Source organism: Orycteropus afer, unplaced genomic scaffold (assembly GCF_000298275.1).
Source record: "Orycteropus afer afer isolate SDZICR_OR568_19922 unplaced genomic scaffold, OryAfe1.0 scaffold00519, whole genome shotgun sequence".
NCBI lineage: Eukaryota > Metazoa > Chordata > Mammalia > Tubulidentata > Orycteropodidae > Orycteropus > Orycteropus afer.
The window spans coordinates 543,427-561,902 of NW_006922106.1; the positions used below are offsets into that span (position 1 = coordinate 543,427).

General features: G+C 49.6%; 1 protein-coding gene across 1 annotated transcript in view; it reads left to right on the top strand.

Annotated features, from left to right (window-relative positions):
- MAMLD1 (mastermind like domain containing 1) overlaps nucleotides 1-18,476 on the top strand; it is a 53,581-nt gene that overhangs the window by 3,667 nt on the left and 31,438 nt on the right. Inside the window, exons 2-3 of the mRNA XM_007955616.1 lie at nucleotides 12,460-14,163; nucleotides 16,015-16,137. Coding sequence (XP_007953807.1) covers nucleotides 12,460-14,163; nucleotides 16,015-16,137 — 1,827 coding nt within the window. The remainder of the gene's footprint in view (nucleotides 1-12,459; nucleotides 14,164-16,014; nucleotides 16,138-18,476) is intronic.

The following is an 18,476-nucleotide window of genomic DNA, read 5'->3' on the forward strand; positions in this document are numbered from 1 at the left end:
TTTAGATATGAGGAAGAGAAATAAACGACTCAACTACCATCCATGCCATATATAAGGCAGCTCCTAGACAAAATCGGGATACTGTGGGCACTAAATGTACAGGTGGAGAAGGAAGGGCCCACTGTGCTTTTGACTCAGCAGTGGTGTTCAGCCATTTACTGATAAATAACTCAGGAGGTCACAAGGAGTGATTCTGCCCAGCAGTCCATCTGAGTTTCCCATCTAGTCTGTGGTCATGGAAGTATAATTAGCGTTCTCCTCACAGATAAAGGCAATAAGTTCTGAGAGATGCAGAGGCTTGCAGAAGGACACCCATTAAGAAGGTGAGGTACCACATCAGGAGTCCCCATTTGGGTGATCTCTAGTACAGTGTGCCTTCTACCTAGGGAATGACCCAAATCAACCCCACCCCTTCTTCTGTTTCTCCCCTCTAAATGCTGGAGGCAAGTGGGGCTAGGAAAGGGGAGAGAGGAGCCCTTACTATAACAGGGGAGGTGGAGATGTGAGTGACTACAGAAACACTGACCCCATTCCATCTGCTCCTCTTTATTAGACTGAGAAATGTCAGTAATACCCAGTAGGAGAAGGTCTGCTCACCTGCTCCCGTGGTGGATGATCATGTTCAAGATTTGTACCCATCATTCTCGGAGGCACGCACTTTTCCACGTAAAAAATAGGACTAGACCATGAGTAAAGACACTTTGGAGACCATAGGCAAGTCCTTTTCCTCTGGAGGTGAGAGGGCATAGGTGTGATCTCCAAGGACCTGTCTATATCTGTGGCTTTCCACCACATTGACAGGGCCCTCCTCTGTGCCGAGCCCTGTGCTAGACCCTGGGCTGCAGGGATAAAGCGAGCCACGACTGGCCCTGAGGAAGCTCACAAGTCTAGGAACAGAGTATTCCCAGGCTGCTTCTATTGAGCAAATCCATCTTACTCTGGGTTCTTCATGCACCTGGGAAGAAAGATGGTGGCACATCTCCCATGTATATATACATTACTTCATTTTCTCCTCTGATGCAGTGATTCATATTTCCATTTTACCAAAGAGCACCATTGGGGCTCAGAGAGGCTAGGAACTTTCCCAAGGTCACACTGTCAACAGGTTGTGAATTTAGAACTCAAACCCAGGTGTCTGGACAAAGCTCATCTACTTTGCTGCTTCCCATCTTCCGATTAGGAGCTTAGCTATTTATTTGCAGGGCCTTCTGGCACAATGCCTAAGGCATTTGACTGCTAACCAGAAGGCTGGCGGCTCAAACCCACCAGCCACTCCTCAGAAGGAAGACTGGGCAATCTATTTGCATAGTGATACTGCCTCAGAAACGCAAGGAGGGGTCACTATGAGTCAGATCCAACTTGAAGGCAGTGAATTTGGTTTGGTTTTTCCTGCAGTCTGGACACTGCTGTGGGTGCTCGAGCTAGAGCCATGGACAAAATGGAGTCCCAAATGTTCTGGAGGTTCCATAACAGTAGCAGAGCCATCCTATAAACAGGTAAATAGCGGAAGCATCTTTACTTCATCCTGGTGGCTTCATGGAACCTTCTGGCCTACATTGTCCACTGCCCAGCCCATGAGCAACAAACCAGGTTGATTCAAAACCCCATTGGTTAACTTCCTCAACTTAATAAAGAACATCTACAAAAACCCCACAGCTAATAAGTAGCATACTTGATGGTGAGAAACTAGATACTTTCTCCATAAGATCAGGAACAAAACAAGGATATCCCTTCTCACCATTACTATTCAACATTGTACTGGAAGTCCTAGATAATGTGTTGTACTAGAAGACAAACAAAAGAAAGAAAAGGTATATAGATTGAAAGGAAGAAATAAAACTGTCTTTGTTCCCAGATGATATGATTGTGTCTATGTAGAAAATCCCAAAGAATCAACAATAAACCTACTGGAGCTAATAAATGATTATCGCAAGGTTGCTGGATACAAGGTTAATATACAAAACCCCATAGGCAAGCAGAAGTAGCCAGCCCAGAACTGGAGCAAGTTCTCTAAACAGTACTCTGGGAAGCCCGTACTGGGGATTCAGGTTCAGGATGTGAGTCTTTGCCAGTATCCCTGGCTTAATACAGGCTATGGTCACAAGACAGGTGCAGGCCTGGCCCCAGGAGAGGGGAGCCCATGTATATGGGCCCCACTCCCATAAAACAGGTGATCTCAGGAACCAGTTCATTGGGAGGCAACTGTCCCTACCACTTACTAATAAGGACCTTGTGCAAGTCTCTGGGCTACAGTTTCCTCATGAAGAAAATCAGATTAATAACTCTGTTCTCTAACTACGTCAAGGCTTCTGGGACGATGGTTCACAGGATATGGGTATGAACACATTTTAAACCACACAGGGCATTCTTGCTGTTAATACTCTTTTTTTTTTTTCTTTTTAATTGTGACAAAAATGCATATCAGAAAGCATTTGCCATGTGGACATGTTTTACATGGTACAATTCAGTCATGTGACTTATGCTTATGTTGGGCACCACTATATTAGTACTTCTTTAATGGTCAGAGATAAGCATTGGCTCAGGAGGGCAATCCGTGTGTCTTTGAAGCTCAGTTAGGCACATAGGAGCCCTGAGAACACCTTCTTGTCGTCCCCATCCCACTATGCTGAGGAGAGCTGGGTTTATGGTGCAGCTCTCAGCATTCTGGGTCAAGGGCCTGTGGTGCACATGCGCCTTTCTATTTTGGGGATCCTCCCCACGGAGAATGCAGCTGTTCACTCCCTTTTCTCCCTCCTCCTTCTCCTGCAGTCAGGGCCCTTTCCTGTTAGAGACCAAACCAGGGCAGGGAGCCAGGCGAGACCTTGCCTTCAGACAGGCCTCTTCCCCAAGGGCTAAGCACGGCTCAGCGCTCGAGACACTGCTGGTCTTCCTGCATCTGGGTCCTGCCTGGGAGGCCCACTTTGGCAAACCAGTGGTCTGCAAATTGTGGTTCATTGAAGGGGGAACTGCTAGTAGAAGAGCTCCATTTTGCAGCTGGCTCCCACTGGCATCTGGAAGCTTGGCACTCCCTATTTCTGAACTCCCAGGCGCCCACGCTGGCCTTGTCTACACGCGTTCCTCACCCCTCCCCCAGCTTCCTTGATATTCCCACTGCTATCCAGTCTATTCCAACTCATAGTGACACTATAGGACAGAGTAGAAGTGCCCCCACAGGGTTTCCAAGGCTGTCAGTCTTTACAGAAGCAGATTACCTCATCTTTCTCCCACAGAGTGGCTGGTGGGTTTGAACTACCAGCCTTTTGGCTGGCAGTCGAATGCCTTAACCACTGTGCCACCAGACCACCTTTCCTTGACATTAGGCCCAAGGTAACAGGTGCCTGCTGTTTGGGCTGCCCAGGGTAGGGCAGTGGATGAGCTGTTGGACCTCAGGGCAGGACAGCAAGAGAGCCCAGGTGACTTAAGGCTCAGGCGGGGTGGGGGGTACATGCCTGGGGCTCCCCAGATTCTGGGCCAGCCTGTGCAGGCTGAGGCCTCTTGCTTTCTCTGAAGATCCCCAGCCTTAGGGTTGCTATTTGCAGACAGATATTTGACTTAGCAGTTGCCTGCTGGGTGCTGAGGTCCAGACCTGTGGAAAAACAGCATTTGCTTCTATGGTTTGATTTCTGTAGTCACTGTAGAATAATCTGTTCAAACACTCTCTCTTCCCCTCCCCCCCACTTCCTTCCTGCCTTTTGCTTCTCCTCCTCATCTCCCTCCTGTACCTTTCTCACCAGATCCAACCTCCAAAAGTACCAAAGTTGGAAAGGAGCAATGCCAAGTCCACTACCAGCACTGCCCCCAGCAGCACCACTCCCACCTCCACCCTCTACCACCTGTGTCACCCCCACCACCACAGCCACCCCCATCACCTCGACTTTCACCCTCTGCCACCTTTGCCACCACCTACTACTACCTCCATCACCACCCCCTACCACCACCATCACTGTCACCACCACCACCAATAATTCCATCGTCACCACCTCCTCACCACCATCACACACACACGCGCGCACACACACAGAACTTCTCCAGGTTACATGATCCCTTCCATGGCACAATCACAGACACTTTCCACATACCGTATAGTGACAGAACTATAGATACGTCTTCGATTGTCATTATTTTCAATATGTAACCTACTCCTGTTGCTGTGTGCTGTGGGGCTACAGAATGCCAACGTCTGTTTTGGGCCAAAGCTGAACTAGGATTCATTCTTTTAAAAGACCATATCCCCAATATACACTTAAAAACAAATGATCAATTTGGATGTAGTATCTTTCACTGCATAAAAGAATTTGCTGGGGATTTCCTGGCAACGGCAAATTTTGGCTGTGTTTTATTCTGACCTGTTTACAAAAGTTGCAGGAGCTCTGGTGGTGTGGTGCCTAAGGCACTTGACTGCTAACCAGTAGGCTGGTGGTTCAAACCCACCAGCCACTCCTCCGAAGGAAGAGGGGGCAATTTACTTCCGCAGTGACACCGCCTCGGAAACCCAAGGAGGGGTCACTATGAGTCAGATCCGACTCGACAGCAGTGAAAAAGTTCACCTCACACACAGCTGTTCAGGACTGCAGCCGTTGGGTGGCAGATGCTATTTTCGGACCCCCAGGAAGGTGTCTACATTTTTGAGAGTGAAAAGAGAGATGATGTTTACTTGGTGTCTGCACCACGCCAGGCACTATGATAACCTCACATGTCTAAACGTATGCAATCATTTTAACACATGTGCAAAGTGGACCTCACTCTCCCCGTTCTGTAGGTGGCTCAGAGAGGGAAAGTCACTTGCCCGAGGTGACAAGCAGTTAGAGGCAAGGTTGAGACAGACTGGGAGAGTGTAAGACTCTTACCTCCAGCCCTCTCACCACCCCACACTGCTCAGATCTGTTACTTGAGTTTGGCATCTCAGCTCCCGACACTCCTGACAGCAGCCGTTGCTCTCAGATACTCAGCAGTGTGCTGTGGCATTTGAGGACAAACGAAGGGCTTTGCAGGGAAATGGATGGGCCTGGCAGGAGCAGCAGTCCCCAGCAGCCAAGCTATGTTAGTGTCCACCGAGCAAGCTGTACCTGGATTTTCCTCCTCTGAGTGGCGTGTGCTGTTGTCTGGCACTAGTCGGGGACGTGTGATCTGGGAAGCCTGCAGGCTAGCGCAGCAGTTCTTGCAGTCAGCTCTAAAGGTGACACCTGATGCCAAACTGCAAGTCTTCCTCCCAGACCTCAGTGTGCAGAGCCGCAATGGCCTGCCTCCGGTTCACTCGGGAAAAGCTGACCCCACACCTCCACCCCCGTGTCCACCAGGGCCCTACCGCCTGGGCTGTGACCTGGCAAAGAGCACAGTGGAGTCTGAGGGCCAGGCTTGGCTGTGCCACCAACTGACTCTAGCTCTGTGCCTTTATCAAGTCACTTGGCCTCCTGAGCCTCGGTTTACCCTTGTGCAAACCAGAGGTACTAAACCCAGCCCTGCCTCCCTCCTAGGATGTGAGAATCAAGTGGCAGTGAAGGAGAAAGCATGTCGTCTAGTGACAGGGTCCAGGTGCCACCTAGCCTGTGGTTGTTAACATGAAGCCTTGGGTCAGAAGGCCTGGGAAAGGCCAACATCTTAACTGTTGGCACAGAGCCTGGGAGTCTACTGTGAAAGTGCTTGAGTGATGTGCATGATGCCTTCCCCCAATTCCCCCAGAAAGGCCTTGCTGCAAGAGACAGGGGTTGGGCATGAACATGCAGACAGGATCTCTGAGTGCACACGCGATACAGCTCGGCCTAGTCCTTGTGCAACCCACAGCCACATGGCTCCCAGGAATGGCTCTAGAGTGTGTTCTCAGTAGACTGCATAGATGAGAGCATGTGACAGGCTCACTTTTGGGGTTCCCCATGTACCGCTGGGCTGGAGGGGTTGGCAGGTGGCAGAAGGGCCTCAGAAGAGTTTCTTGGCCCAAGGTCAATGCAGGCCAGGGGAGGGGTCCACTCCCACCAGGGAAGGGACCAGTGGGTTCCTCCAAGCCTCGCTTTAGGGCACTAGGTGTCAAGTCCCGTCCAGTTGTAGTTTTAGATCGAAATATTTTTATATGAATGTCCAGAATTGGTATATCTATAGAGACAAAGTAGCTTTGTCTAGGGCTTGAGAAGAATGGGGAACTGCACTAAATGCCACTGGACTGTATACTTTCAAAGGGCTAATTTTATGCCGTATGAATTTGACTTTTTTTTTTTTTTTAAAGAAGAACCTAGATGACTAGATCGTCTCTGAGCTGGCCTGATGCCCTTTATTCCGTGTCCCCTCTAAGCCTGTGGCACAGAGCTCAATGGTCCTGCCCTGCAGCTACTAACTGCAGTTGGCACCTCTCCTTGGGAGCTAGAACCAGCGTGTTCTGTAAGCATGCGAATCCTCCTGGGCTAAGGAGGCCGGGTGTGGGCAGAAGTTGATAGTAAAAGTCACCATGGCCAATCATAGGAGTGTCATTCTCATGGTGTGTCCTAGTGGAAGGAGACCATAGACAAGGTGCCCCTCCCTATGCACTGCACTAGTCAGTGTTTCTGGGTTTTCTTCCACATCTACATAGCAGTTCAAGCACAGCAAGTCGATCAAGAGGTCGGCTGGACTATGGGAAGTGGTGGCTTTGTAGGCATCTCTTCCCAGAGCACCCACACCTGAGAGCCAAGGAGGGGCTGGGCCTGGGCAGAAGGACAGGGTTGGATGGCAGAGGGTGGGGGCCTTGGGAACAGTGCTGAGCACCCACTTTACCATCTAAACGGAGGAATCTGTCACCTCTGGCAAGGTGAAGTACAGCAGGAGATAGGCTCTGGGTTGAAGAGTTAGATTTGGTTTGGCCTTCTCTGTTAACTCAATCACTACCTCCCTTATTTGATTAAATTTTAGAAATAACTGTTGTTGTTATATGCCGTTGAGTTGTCCCCAACTCACAGCGACCCCTCCTTGGGTTCCCGAGGCATTATCTCTACGGAAGTAGGATTGCCCAACCTTCCTTCCGAGGAGTGGCTGGTGGGTTTGAACTGCCAGCCTTCTGGTTAGCTTTCAAGTGCCTTAAGTACTATGCTACCAGAGCTCCTAGCACCTGCTTAATTGCCCACTTGATTATCTTCCTATTAATAATAAATGCCAGAAGGTCAATGTATGTAATTAGTGGCGTAAGAGCTAAAATTTGCAATATTGGCCTACGAATCTAATGTGAACAGTTCACATTGCTATGGGGACCACAGCTGGGTGGAAGCGTGAGCCAATACGAGCCCATTGCCATGGGATCGAGTGCACACCGAGTCATGGCGACCCCGTGTGCGCCATGGTAGAACCGTGCTCCCCCACGTTATTCAGAGGCTGGGTTTTCCGGAAGGAGACTGCCAGGGCTTTCTTGTGAGGTGCCCCTGGGCGGACTCCCGCCTCCCAGATGGGTGCACTGATGGTTTGTACCCTGCAGGGACTCCAGCATCCTTGTAGAGTGTTTGTGATTGCCGGGCAGCCTTCTTGGGCAAAAGTAAGATGCACGGTTTTACCTTTATTCTCATTATACCCACTGGAAGAGCCTGGACTGTACTCTTATCATCTAGACCTTTCCCAAGAAAATTTTGCCCTTTGGATCACTGTGGACTGAAACTATAGAAAGTGAAGAGTCGCCCTATTGTCATTGTTTGGACAGGGCCAGAAATACCGTTGACTTTAGAGCTGAACTTGGTCCCTATCAGAAGGGTTGCCTATGTTTCCTCATTATTTTGGGGTTGGGAAGCCATCACATGCTTAGAAATACATTTTAATGAATGTTTATAAGGTCTTGGGGGTCATATTGGTGGCTTTGTCTGCTGCATTATGAAATGGGCAGAGAGAAAGCCATTTGTTTCTAAGAAGTTAGGCCCCTTAGTGTCCCCAGTCCCCCCAAGGCCCGAACTGTGAGGGCTCTGGCTGGGAGCTGGGGCAGATGAGGGCTACTTCTGCTGTTAGGACCCAGCTAGCTGCGCGAGCACAGGTACATTCCATCCCAATCCGGTTTCTGTCGAAAGAGGAGGTGGAGCTAGGCTTTCTTGATGTCCCACCAGTGGCTGCTGATTCGCTTACTACAAAAGAAAAATTCTGACAGTGAGAGGGCTGGATCCCGTGGGCCATGTGGCCCGAAGGAACTAATAGCTTGCTGTTGCTGAGGCCACGGAGACTGGGGGATGGCACGTGTGTGAAGCGGGAGGGTTTGTTCAGAAGAGTCCAGAAGCCATTCCAGAGCAGTTCTCTGCTGCTCTTCTCTAAAATGGTGGCCAGACCCAGAAGGACAAATATGTATGGCCTCCCACTTTTATGAACTGTCGGGAGTGGGCATGCGTGGAGACAAAGATCAGTAACCAGCAGCTAGGAGGGGGAGGGGAGGGAGGCGTTGCAGAAAGACAATAAACACTGGTCCAGCCACCCAGTGGAAAAGTAGACGTGAGGGATGTGTGTACTGACAATGACGTAGACACACAGATACAGGCGTCGAAAACATGCCTGATCTATTATTAAGCAGATTTTTAAAAAGTAAAAAAAAAAAACAAAACAACAAACCAACCCACTCCTGTTCTCACTGAGTCAGTCGCAGCTCATGGCAACGCCGTGTTAGAGTAGATGCTCCACTGGGTTCCCGAGACTGTGCACTTCTACAGAAGTGGGTCACTGGGCCTTCCTTCCACAGCAGTGCTAGGTGCGTTTGAGCCACCAATATTCTTTGTGTGTGTGTGTGTGTGTGTGTGTGTGATTTGGGTGAAGGTTTATAGAACAAATTCACTTTCCATACAGCAGTTCACATACACTTTGTCTCCTGTCATTGACCACAGTTTGCCACAATGCAACAGCTCCCCTCCCACTTCCTCCCCATAGTTACCTCTTCCCAGTGTCCATCCCTCCATACTCTCCTGCCCCCTGAGCTGTCTCCCTGTGCATAGGCAGCCCTTCCTTCTCCCATGATCGTTCTCTCCAAGGAGTGTATGTACTTGAGGTAAATGTTCAGCTCATATGCCTGTCTTTTGTATGGCTGGAAACCACAGGTGTGGGTTCAATTCCAGACCTGAAGGGCAGTTGGAGGCCATAGTCTCAGTGGTTCCACCAGGCTCTATCGGACCAGCAAACCTGGTCAACCCCCACCTTTTTTTTTTTGAACCACCAATTTTCAGGTTAGTGGTCGGGCACAAACCATTTGTATAATCCCGTTAAAACCGACCAGCAAGACCCCACCCAGGTCAGAATCTCAGTGAAGGGCAGTGCAGCACGGCACCGGGGAAGGTCCAGCCAGCTTCTTGCAGCGGAGACAAGTAGCAAATCACAGGCCTGTGCACAAGGAGGTACTGAAGCGAGCCTTTCTCCAGGGGAAAGATTAACAGGATAATAGATGCCCGCTCCTAACTGCTACCTGGTGAAAGCAGATGCTGGTCCAGCCAGCCAGAGCGTGTCCGTGTAAACACAGCCCAAGGCTGAGCACGTTCGCATGTTCGGGTAAACACGGCCCAACTTCCCGTGGCCCGGCTTAGGGCTGCCCGGCCTACGGGCTCACTGCTGAAAGCTCTGCCTGTCAAACCCAGTGGAGAGCTGCCGGCCTCCTACCCAGCGCAGTCTCCTTTCACTGCCTGCCGCCAGGACACCTTGGAGGAGGCAAGTGCAGCCAGTACACGGCCCTGCGAGCCCACCCCTGGAGAAAGCAAGATGGGTCAGGATTCCTGGAGCAAAGCTTGCCTAGGCCAGTGCTGGCCCGCTGCGGACTTGGCAGAGCAGAGGCAGCCCCCAGCCCCTCCGGCTCCTCGGACGACCTCGACACCTGCCAGGGGCTTCCTGGGGTTTGCTCTGTTGGGAGGAGCCACTTAGTTTCCGGACCTGGGATTGAGTGGATACCATGGGCTTCGATGCCCGTGATGGGTGCCTGTGTGTGCCGCTGGCTTCTGTGCTCGTGCCCCACCCGCCTTCCCACCTACCTCCTTGGCCCAGCAAACTGCGGGCTCACCTGGCCACTGTTCCAGGCAGTGCGCCTCCCAGCCCCGTCACTATCCTTTCTTGGGTGCTATCTAGACTTCGCTATAAGTAAACCCGCCTTGCAGGTCAAGACATTGAACTTACACTTTGGGCCCCAGCTGTTGCCAGACTGGGCATCTTATGCAAAACCTGCAACCATGCACGCCTTATTGATCCACATACATTAATATCTTTATTAGACTTCTTTAAAATCTTTGGGAGAATGTAGAAAAGACCAACTTTCCATCTGGGAAGCCCGTGACTTGTTTGACTTCATCTTTGATGGAGATTTATACAGCAGTTTCGGTTCCTGATCAACCTTTTCTCCACAAGTTGTTGAGTGACATGTTGGTTCCCAGCTTCACAATGTGGGAGCACTCTCATGATTTCCACCTGGTGGTCCCATTTTCATTAATCCAGTTTCCCTGAACCCTTACATTCTCACCTTTGTTTGAAAGTCAATTGTTGACCTTTGGGTCTCACGTAGGTGATTTTTTAAAGGAGCACAGTCCTTATGGGTGACAGTTATTATTTTGTGAGTTTGTCTGGTACTTAGCTACAGGTTGACCTCAGAGGTTAGTTTTGGTTTGAGGTTTAAACAGTCTCAGGGCGACAATCTCAGGGAGTCCTCCCGTTTCAACCAGTGCAGTAGGTCTACCTGTCTGTCTCTTTGTTTGGGTTTGGTTTCAGAAATTTTAGATTCTGTTCCACATTTCTTCTCCATAGGATTTTCAATGGCTTTTTTTTTTTTTTTTTTCGAAAGTAGATTACCAGACATTTCTCTCAAGGCCCCAAACTTTCCGTTAACAGCCAAACACATTAACTGTTTGCACCACCTACGGATGCTGAGGCGCCCCAAGACATGCTAGGCCTTCCACCTGCATGATTTTATTGACAAACCAGGGTTTAAGGGGCAAGGCTAAGACTCAGACCTGGCTGAGTCTGCTTTGAAACCAGGGCCCGGGCCACACCACTGCCATCCATGCTCTAGCTGTTGAGCTCGGGAAGAACTCCGATGCGTGAGCCCCATAGCAATGGATTTGTAGTGGGAAGGCCTGGGAATCTGGATGGTTCTGATGGGAAGCAAGGCCTGAGATGTGCAGCCTCGGGGGTTCTCTTTTGATGGTCACTCTGCCTTGAGCCCCGTGAGCCCTATCCCCATCCTGCTGGCAAGAAGCCCCATGCACACCTTGAGTTCCCAGTGAGCTAGAAGCTCATCAAACTTGACCAGCCCAACAAGCAGGAGCACTGGATGAGAGGCCTTTCCTTCGTGAATAAGTATTTCTAGAGAAATCAATCTGTTAGACTGTTGGCATTTAGGTGATGTCCAAGTCTCTCTGCTTCCTTCCTTCCTTTGATCATCCCAACACATATTCCACACCCCAACCCCCTTGTCCCCATTACTTGCAGAGCAGTATTAATGCCTGACGAAATCTGTTGACATGCAGGTCATGTTCATGACCATGATAGCCACAGATGATGGTATGAAACTATTGAAAAGATTAAGGAAATGCTGCATCCCTAAGGCCTTTGCTTTGTTTCCAAGAGCAATGCTTTTCTAAATGGTGGGCATCTCCCTCAAGGTGCAGAGTCCAGACTGGGCCTTTTTGTGCTATTTGGTATCTTCCTAACCTGAGGATGCATCTGCAAAGAGGAATTTCTTATGTAGATAAGCTTTATCCTTTTTGTTTGTTTGTTGGCTTATAAGTCCTTCTGGTTAAAAACAAACAAGCTATACAGAAATGCAGAGACTAGAAAGGGAATTGTTAGTCACTCCACCCTCACTCCAAGAGGTGAAAACTCCCAGCCGTTGGGTGTAGGTCTCCTTCCTGGTGATTTTTGTATGCACATAGTGGGGGTGGGTGGGTGTATAGAAATAACTGGAATCATGCTACAATTATTATTCTGCAACTTGAGTTTTCCCCTAAACACTCTGTCGGAGACAGCTGCCTAGAGAAGCACCTGTGACCAATTTCATTCCTTTAAAGTCTCTGTCGTGTTCTTCTTTATCACATAGCCTGATGCATTTAACTACAACAGGCAGGCAACTTAGAAGTTATGTGTCTATGTGGTACTTGTATTTTGTACAAATTGGGGTATCTGTAGGCAAGTTGGAATTAAAATTGTCCTGACTTCTTCTAGTTTGCTTTCAAATGCCCACCTTTGGCAGTATCATTCATTTAGTCATTTCTGTGGAGTTTCATGGAACTCCTCTTAAATTGCACAAAGAATATCCTTTGCATGACTCTCTGTCATGTTTAGTATACAGGCAGCATAAAGGCCTGTTGGAAATAGAACAAGACAGTTTCAGTGAAACACAACAGCAAAGAAACAAGCACTATGGTTCCAAGCAGAGGCCGCAGTTTGTACTTTTGACAGCTATTAGTCTTGAAGCTGGAAGGACTGCTTTCCTTGCAGGTTTCCTGTTCATTAGCTTTCATGTGCCAAGACTTTATAAAAATGCCCACTCTCCCTCTTCTCTTTCAGCCACAGGGCACCATTAAGAGGCGACAAGCAGGAGACAACTTCCAGCAGTTTCCAGGCATGGCTGACGGGGGTTACCCTAATAAAATCAAGAGGCCCTGCCATGAAGATCTCACCCTTTCTATGGGCCCAGGTGCCCAGCCCAGTGCTCCCTGTGTCAAGCTGCAGGAGCCCCCGTTGTCAATGAACGCAGGCGCAACAGCTACGGATGTGGCTGGCCAGTCGCTCCTCCTGGAAAACAATCCCATGAACGGCGGCCTTGTGGGCTCACCATTTGTGGTGCCTCCGACAACAGAAGTGGGGCTGAAAGGGCCCACTGTCCCTTACTATGACAAAGTCAGTAGCGTGCCAAACAGCCTGCCAGCTGTAGACCAGGAACTTCAAGATCTGCTAGAGGAGCTAACAAAAATTCAAGAACCTTCTCCTGGTGATCTAGATCTTGAGAAGATCCTGGGGAGCAAGCCTGAGGAGCCAGTGGTCTTAGATCACCCCCTGGCAGCCCTAGACCCAACTCCCAAGGCCTCAGTTCACATGTCACACTTGGAGGGCCTGGGTTCCAGCAAGGAGTTGGCTTCGAGTTGCAGCCAAGCGGCTGGCGTGTCACTGCACATACCACTGTCCTCCACAGGGATCAGCTACACGTTCCCTTCTACCAGTAAGCAGATGGTCTCGCCCAGTTCTTCGACAGCACAGGCCAAGAACCAGGGCCAAGCGATGCTCTCTGTCACTGTGCCACCACCCCAGGTGCCTCAGTGGCATCATGCTCACCAGCTGAAGGCATTGGCAGCCAACAAGCAGGGCTCTGCTATGAAGACACAAGGGCCCCCACCCAGTTGGTCTGGTCTGCCTCCACCAGGCCTCTCCCCGCCCTATCACCCAGTGCCGTCGCCACACCCACCACCACCGTTCAGCTCGCAGAGCCTCATGGTATCCTGCATGTCGTCCAGCAACCTGCCAGGTAGCAGTCTCCAAGGCTCTGCCAATGCCTTACTCACCGGCATGGCTACCAGCAGCAACACTGTCCTGGGACCTGTCATGACCTACGTTCCCGAAAAGCTCCCCAGCCCAGCTCTCAACCAGCAGTCACAGTTCAACCCTCAAAGCTCCATCCCTGCCAACCTGGTGTCCTCGAGCATCAAGAGCCCCCAAGGGCACCTGATGTCCACTCTGCCCACCAGCAACGCCGGGCCCTCACCACCCTACCGCCCGGAGAAGCTCTCCAGCCCAGGCTTACCGCAGCAGTCCTTCACCTCCCAGTGCTCGCTGCTCCGGAGCCTCACACCCACCAGTTCCGCACTAAGCCAGCAGCAGCCGCAGCTGCAGCAAGCAAACGCAGTCTTGAAGCCCATGCCTGCTGGCTCCTCCAAAACCCTGAGGCTGATCATGCAGCAGGGGCTGGCCAACCCCAGCTCGGGGAGCCCAGAGCCATTTACTTTTGGCAACACCAAGCCTTTGTCCCATTTTGTCTCTGAGCCGGGCCCCCAGAAGCTGCCCTCCATGCCGGCCACCTCCAGGCAGCCTTCCCTGCTCCACTACCTGCAGCAGCCGATGTTGACGCAGGCCTCTTCGGCCACCGCCTCCTCCACTGCCACCGCCACCTTGCAGCTGCAGCAGCAGCCGCCGCCGGACCCTTCTTCGTTCCTCCTGCAGCAGATGATCCAGCAGCCCCAGCGCGTGGCCCGATCGCTGCCTGCGGAGCCCAGACAGGTAAGACAAGCTCGATTCTGACGGTATGGCATTGTTTTGGAAATAAGCACTATGTCTTCTGCCATTGCTAGCTGGCTTTGGAGGGCAAAGCCAGGCTATAGTTCTCTGTGAGACTGAAGCTGACTCTGGAAAAGTCTATTGAAGCCAGTGAATTCTGCACGCTTAGAGCATAGCGTTGAGGCCAAGGTTATGGTCCCCAGGTCTGGTCAGGTCTCTCACTTCTCTGGCAGGAAAAATCCGCTCCCCAAGGTGCTCCCAGGGAAAGGAGTCGGGGAGACAAGTCCCAACTGTACCCTACTGCCCTCCCCTGCACCCCAAGGTGCTTCTGTGCACTGGGCCACATAGCGCATTCCCTGGTGCAGCTTCTTAGGACACAAGGAAACCGCACTGAAGCATTTAAATCTCGGCACAAGGATGTATGCTGAACCTTCTAGAAATGAACACCACATCAAACTTTTGTGCACCCCTAACTGTACAGGTTCTGAAATGAAAAAGACGAATTCTTGTAAGATAGTTATGCTTAGCATCTGGATATTACGAATGGAGAAACTGAGGCTCGGAGAGTTGTAATTACTTGCTCAGACCCACACAGTGAGTGAGGGCCAGGGCGAGAACTTGAACCCAGCCTGGGCTCTCCCGGAAATTACTTTGACTTCTCCCTCCCCCTCATCTCCTCTAATCTTTTCAGCCACTGGATCCAGCTGATGCTGAGTGTCGTCGGTAGCGGTTCCTGCTTTTCTGTGCCCTGATCCCTGCCTGTATTAGTTCTCTCTTCCCCCAGAACATCAGCTTCCAACAGCACGTGTATATTATCTTGCGGTTTCTGTGCGTCAGGAACCCAGGCACAGCTTAGCCGGGTCCTCTGACTCGGGGTCTCTTCCAGGGCAGCAGTCACCTCCAGGCTCACCTGGGAAGGATCTGTCTCTAAGCTCACCCAGGTGATCGTTGGAGGAATTGATTCCTTGCAGATGGTTAAAATAAAGTCTCAGTCCTCACGAGCTGTGACCCCAGGGAGGCCTCCCTCAGTTCCTGGCCGCGTGGACACCTCCACAGAGCATCTCACAACGAGGCAGCCAGTTCCGTGCGAGGGAGTGCCAGCAAGACAGAGGTCACGGGCTTCACAGCCCCGCTTGGAAGAGGCAGCCACCCCTTTTGCTGAATTCTCTTCATCAGAAGCAGGTCACTAGGTTGGAGGCAGGCTGTCCCTCCTTCCCGTTGATCTGATCCCTCTTGATTCTTTGTCTGAACTTTTAAAGTCAACTCTTAACTGGTTTCCTCCAATAAGTCATCCATTCCTGACAGTATTCTCGCTCAGTGGCCCAATCATGTGTCAGACTGTCTCAGTAATCTTCCAAGGCCCAGAACCTGGCCCCGCCTCCCTCCCTAGACTCCGCCTCCATCAGGTTACTCAGAAGTGATAGCGGCTCTTGGGCCCCTACCGGACTCCCTCAGCCTTTGCTCATGCTGTTCCCTGTGCCTGGCCTTCCCTTCCCACCTTTCCTCTCCTGTCCAATCCTACAGATCCTTAAGACTCAGGAACCATCCCCTCCAGGGCACTTGGTGCTGACAGCCCTCGATATTTCCACACCCTCCCCCTCCCCTCTTCTGCACAGCAGTCAACGAGGAGGTGGCCACCTGTAAAGTGCCTGGCCAAAATCTGGCCCAGATGAAGCCTAACCAAGCAGAGGGCATTGCACTGAGGGCTCAGTCTTTCGGTGGATGTGGCCAGCAAACAGAGCTCCCGCGGGGGGCCTGGGGCCTAGTGCGGAGGCAGGCAGGGCGGGGCAAGCCTGCTGGGGCCCAGGGCCCTCAATCGCAGTTCAGGAGCACTGTGGTTTGATTTTGTTATAGGCCTGTTGCCATCTGTTTGCATGGACTTCTGCAGCTAGCTCGGTGGAACACCAGCACCAACACTGGGACCCTTTCACTAGCAGGCAAGATGCTCAGCCTGGAGACGCGTCACCATCTATCATTGTGAGCCTTTTTGCTTTGTTTTGTCTTCAGCGGGGTCCCTTAGTAGCCTGACTGTGTTGCCCCAGTGCTAGGTCACCTGGCTCAGAGGGAGAATTCTTAATAATTGTGGTCGTGCAAAGCACACCCAACCGATGAGCATCGTGGGGCTGGATGAAGTGGTCAGGAGAAGGATAAAGCAGCCAAGTTCAAAGAGGCTAGGAGCGCGATAGAGGGCTGACGTGGCCTCTACCGGCACAAGGGAGAGCTAGGCTGGGCTCAGATGTCATGTCATTGCCACAAGGGGCAGTCTTCGCAGGCCAGGCCTAGTAGTGCTTTGCCTGCCTTTTCTCACTTCAGTTCTCAGAGGTTATAATTCCCTGAGGCAAAGAGAAGTGACTTGAGTTGCCCACTGTCACACAGCAAGGCAGAGCCAAAGCAGGACATCTGGCTCCAGAGCTCACACTCACAACCCCACGCACGCAACACTGCTTCCATAGCTTTCCATTCCTGCTTTAACCTCTCTAAGACGGTTTTCTTCTCTAGAAATGAGCATTTCTTCATGTATTTGCTGGCCACCTGAATATCTTACTTGTTGAAGTATCTATTCATGTCTTCTGCCCATTTTTTAATTGGATTGCTAATCTTTTTGTTGTTGAGGTATTGGAGTTTTCTATAAATTTTAGAGGTAAGTCACTTGTCAGATAGGTAATTATCAACAAGTTTGAATTTGTTGCTGTCATTTTGTTATGTGCTTTTTCATGGTGTAGATTTCTTTGTTCCATATAATTTTCTGTGCTGAGCTCATTATGTTTAGGTATTGTGTTATCACTTTCTTCACTGTTACTGTTTTAGTATTTGCTAAATATTTGTACTGGTCCCCTTTTTTAATTTTGATGTGAAGGTTTATCATTTTTCTTTGAGGTTAGCCTGTGATTTATAATTTCTTCCCAAGTTTAGAACAGTCCGTTCTATCTTGTAGTTGTCTTGACTTCCCTACCATTTAGAAGTTCTGTAACGACACAGTTTTTTCCCTCTTTTTGGTTTATTGTTGTCTTCATTTGTCAATTGTCTCTGGGTCCCTGTTTACAATCTTGTAGGCTTATTTACTTTGGATATTTCTATAACTGGGTTGGTTTCTGGGTTATGTCATCATGTGGGTTAATGGTCACTTGTTATTTGCTGTTGTTGGTTCTCTTTCCAAAGGGCTCCTTTAGCATCTCTTGTAAGGTTGGTCTGATTTTAACAAATTCCCTTAATTTCTGCTTATCTGAAATGTCCTAATTTCACCATCATATTTGAGGGACAATTTTACCAGGTATGTAATTCTTGGTTGGAAAATTTTCTCTTTCAAGGTTTTATATATACCATCCCATTGTCTTTTCGTCTGCTTGGTTTCTGCTGAGAAATCCAGGCTTAGTCTTATTGGCTGCCCCTCGTAAGTAGCTTTTTGTTTTTCCCGTGCTGCTTTCAGGATTCTTTCCTTGACTTTGCTTTTGATGAGTTTGATGATGATATGCCTTGGTGATTTTCTTCTGGGATCTATCTTGTTTGGGGTTCGTTGGACTTCTTGAATGGATATATTCTCATCTTTCATTATACCAGGAAAATTCTCTTTCAAAAAATCTTTGACCATTTTTTCTGTGGTTTTATTTGTCTCTTCCTGTTCTGGAATCCCGATTACATGTAGGTTATTCCTTTTGATGGTATCCCACATGAACCTTAGACTTTCTTCATTTTGTTTTGATCTTTTTTCTGATTGTTCCCTTTCCAAAGAAGTACTGAGGTATTTGCCTTCAAACTCACTGATTCTGTCTTCCATTGATTCAATTCTACTCCTTTGCCCATTCAATGAGTTATCTATTTCTGAAAATTTAGTATTAATCTTCTGGATTTCTGTCTATAGATTTTGTATCATTTCTCATTTATTTTGTCATTTTGTTCTTGTATTGTCTTTTGAAATTGTTCTAAGATTTTCTCTGTGTTTTCCTCAAGTTTGTCAGTGTTTTCCTTGATCTGTCTCTTAGTTCGTTGAAGGTACCTAAATATAATTTTTTAGAATTCCTTATCAGGGAGTTCCAATGCTGTGTCTTCCTCAGGGATGTGTTTTGGGTCTGGATCCTGGTCCCTTGTTTCTCTTGCTTTATCTTGTTTCTTTGTGTGGACTGTGATGCTCTGTTGTCTCCGAGGCCTTGTGATGTTTTTGTGTTTATATTTAATCGGTGATTGTATGTTGGAGTGACTTGCCCACAATTTTTGTTTTCTTTGTTTTGTTTGTATGTTGTCTACTCAAGCAGGGTACAGTGCTGTGCTCCTCTATTGGCAGCACTTATACACTCACCACCTGTCTCCTTCCCCATTGT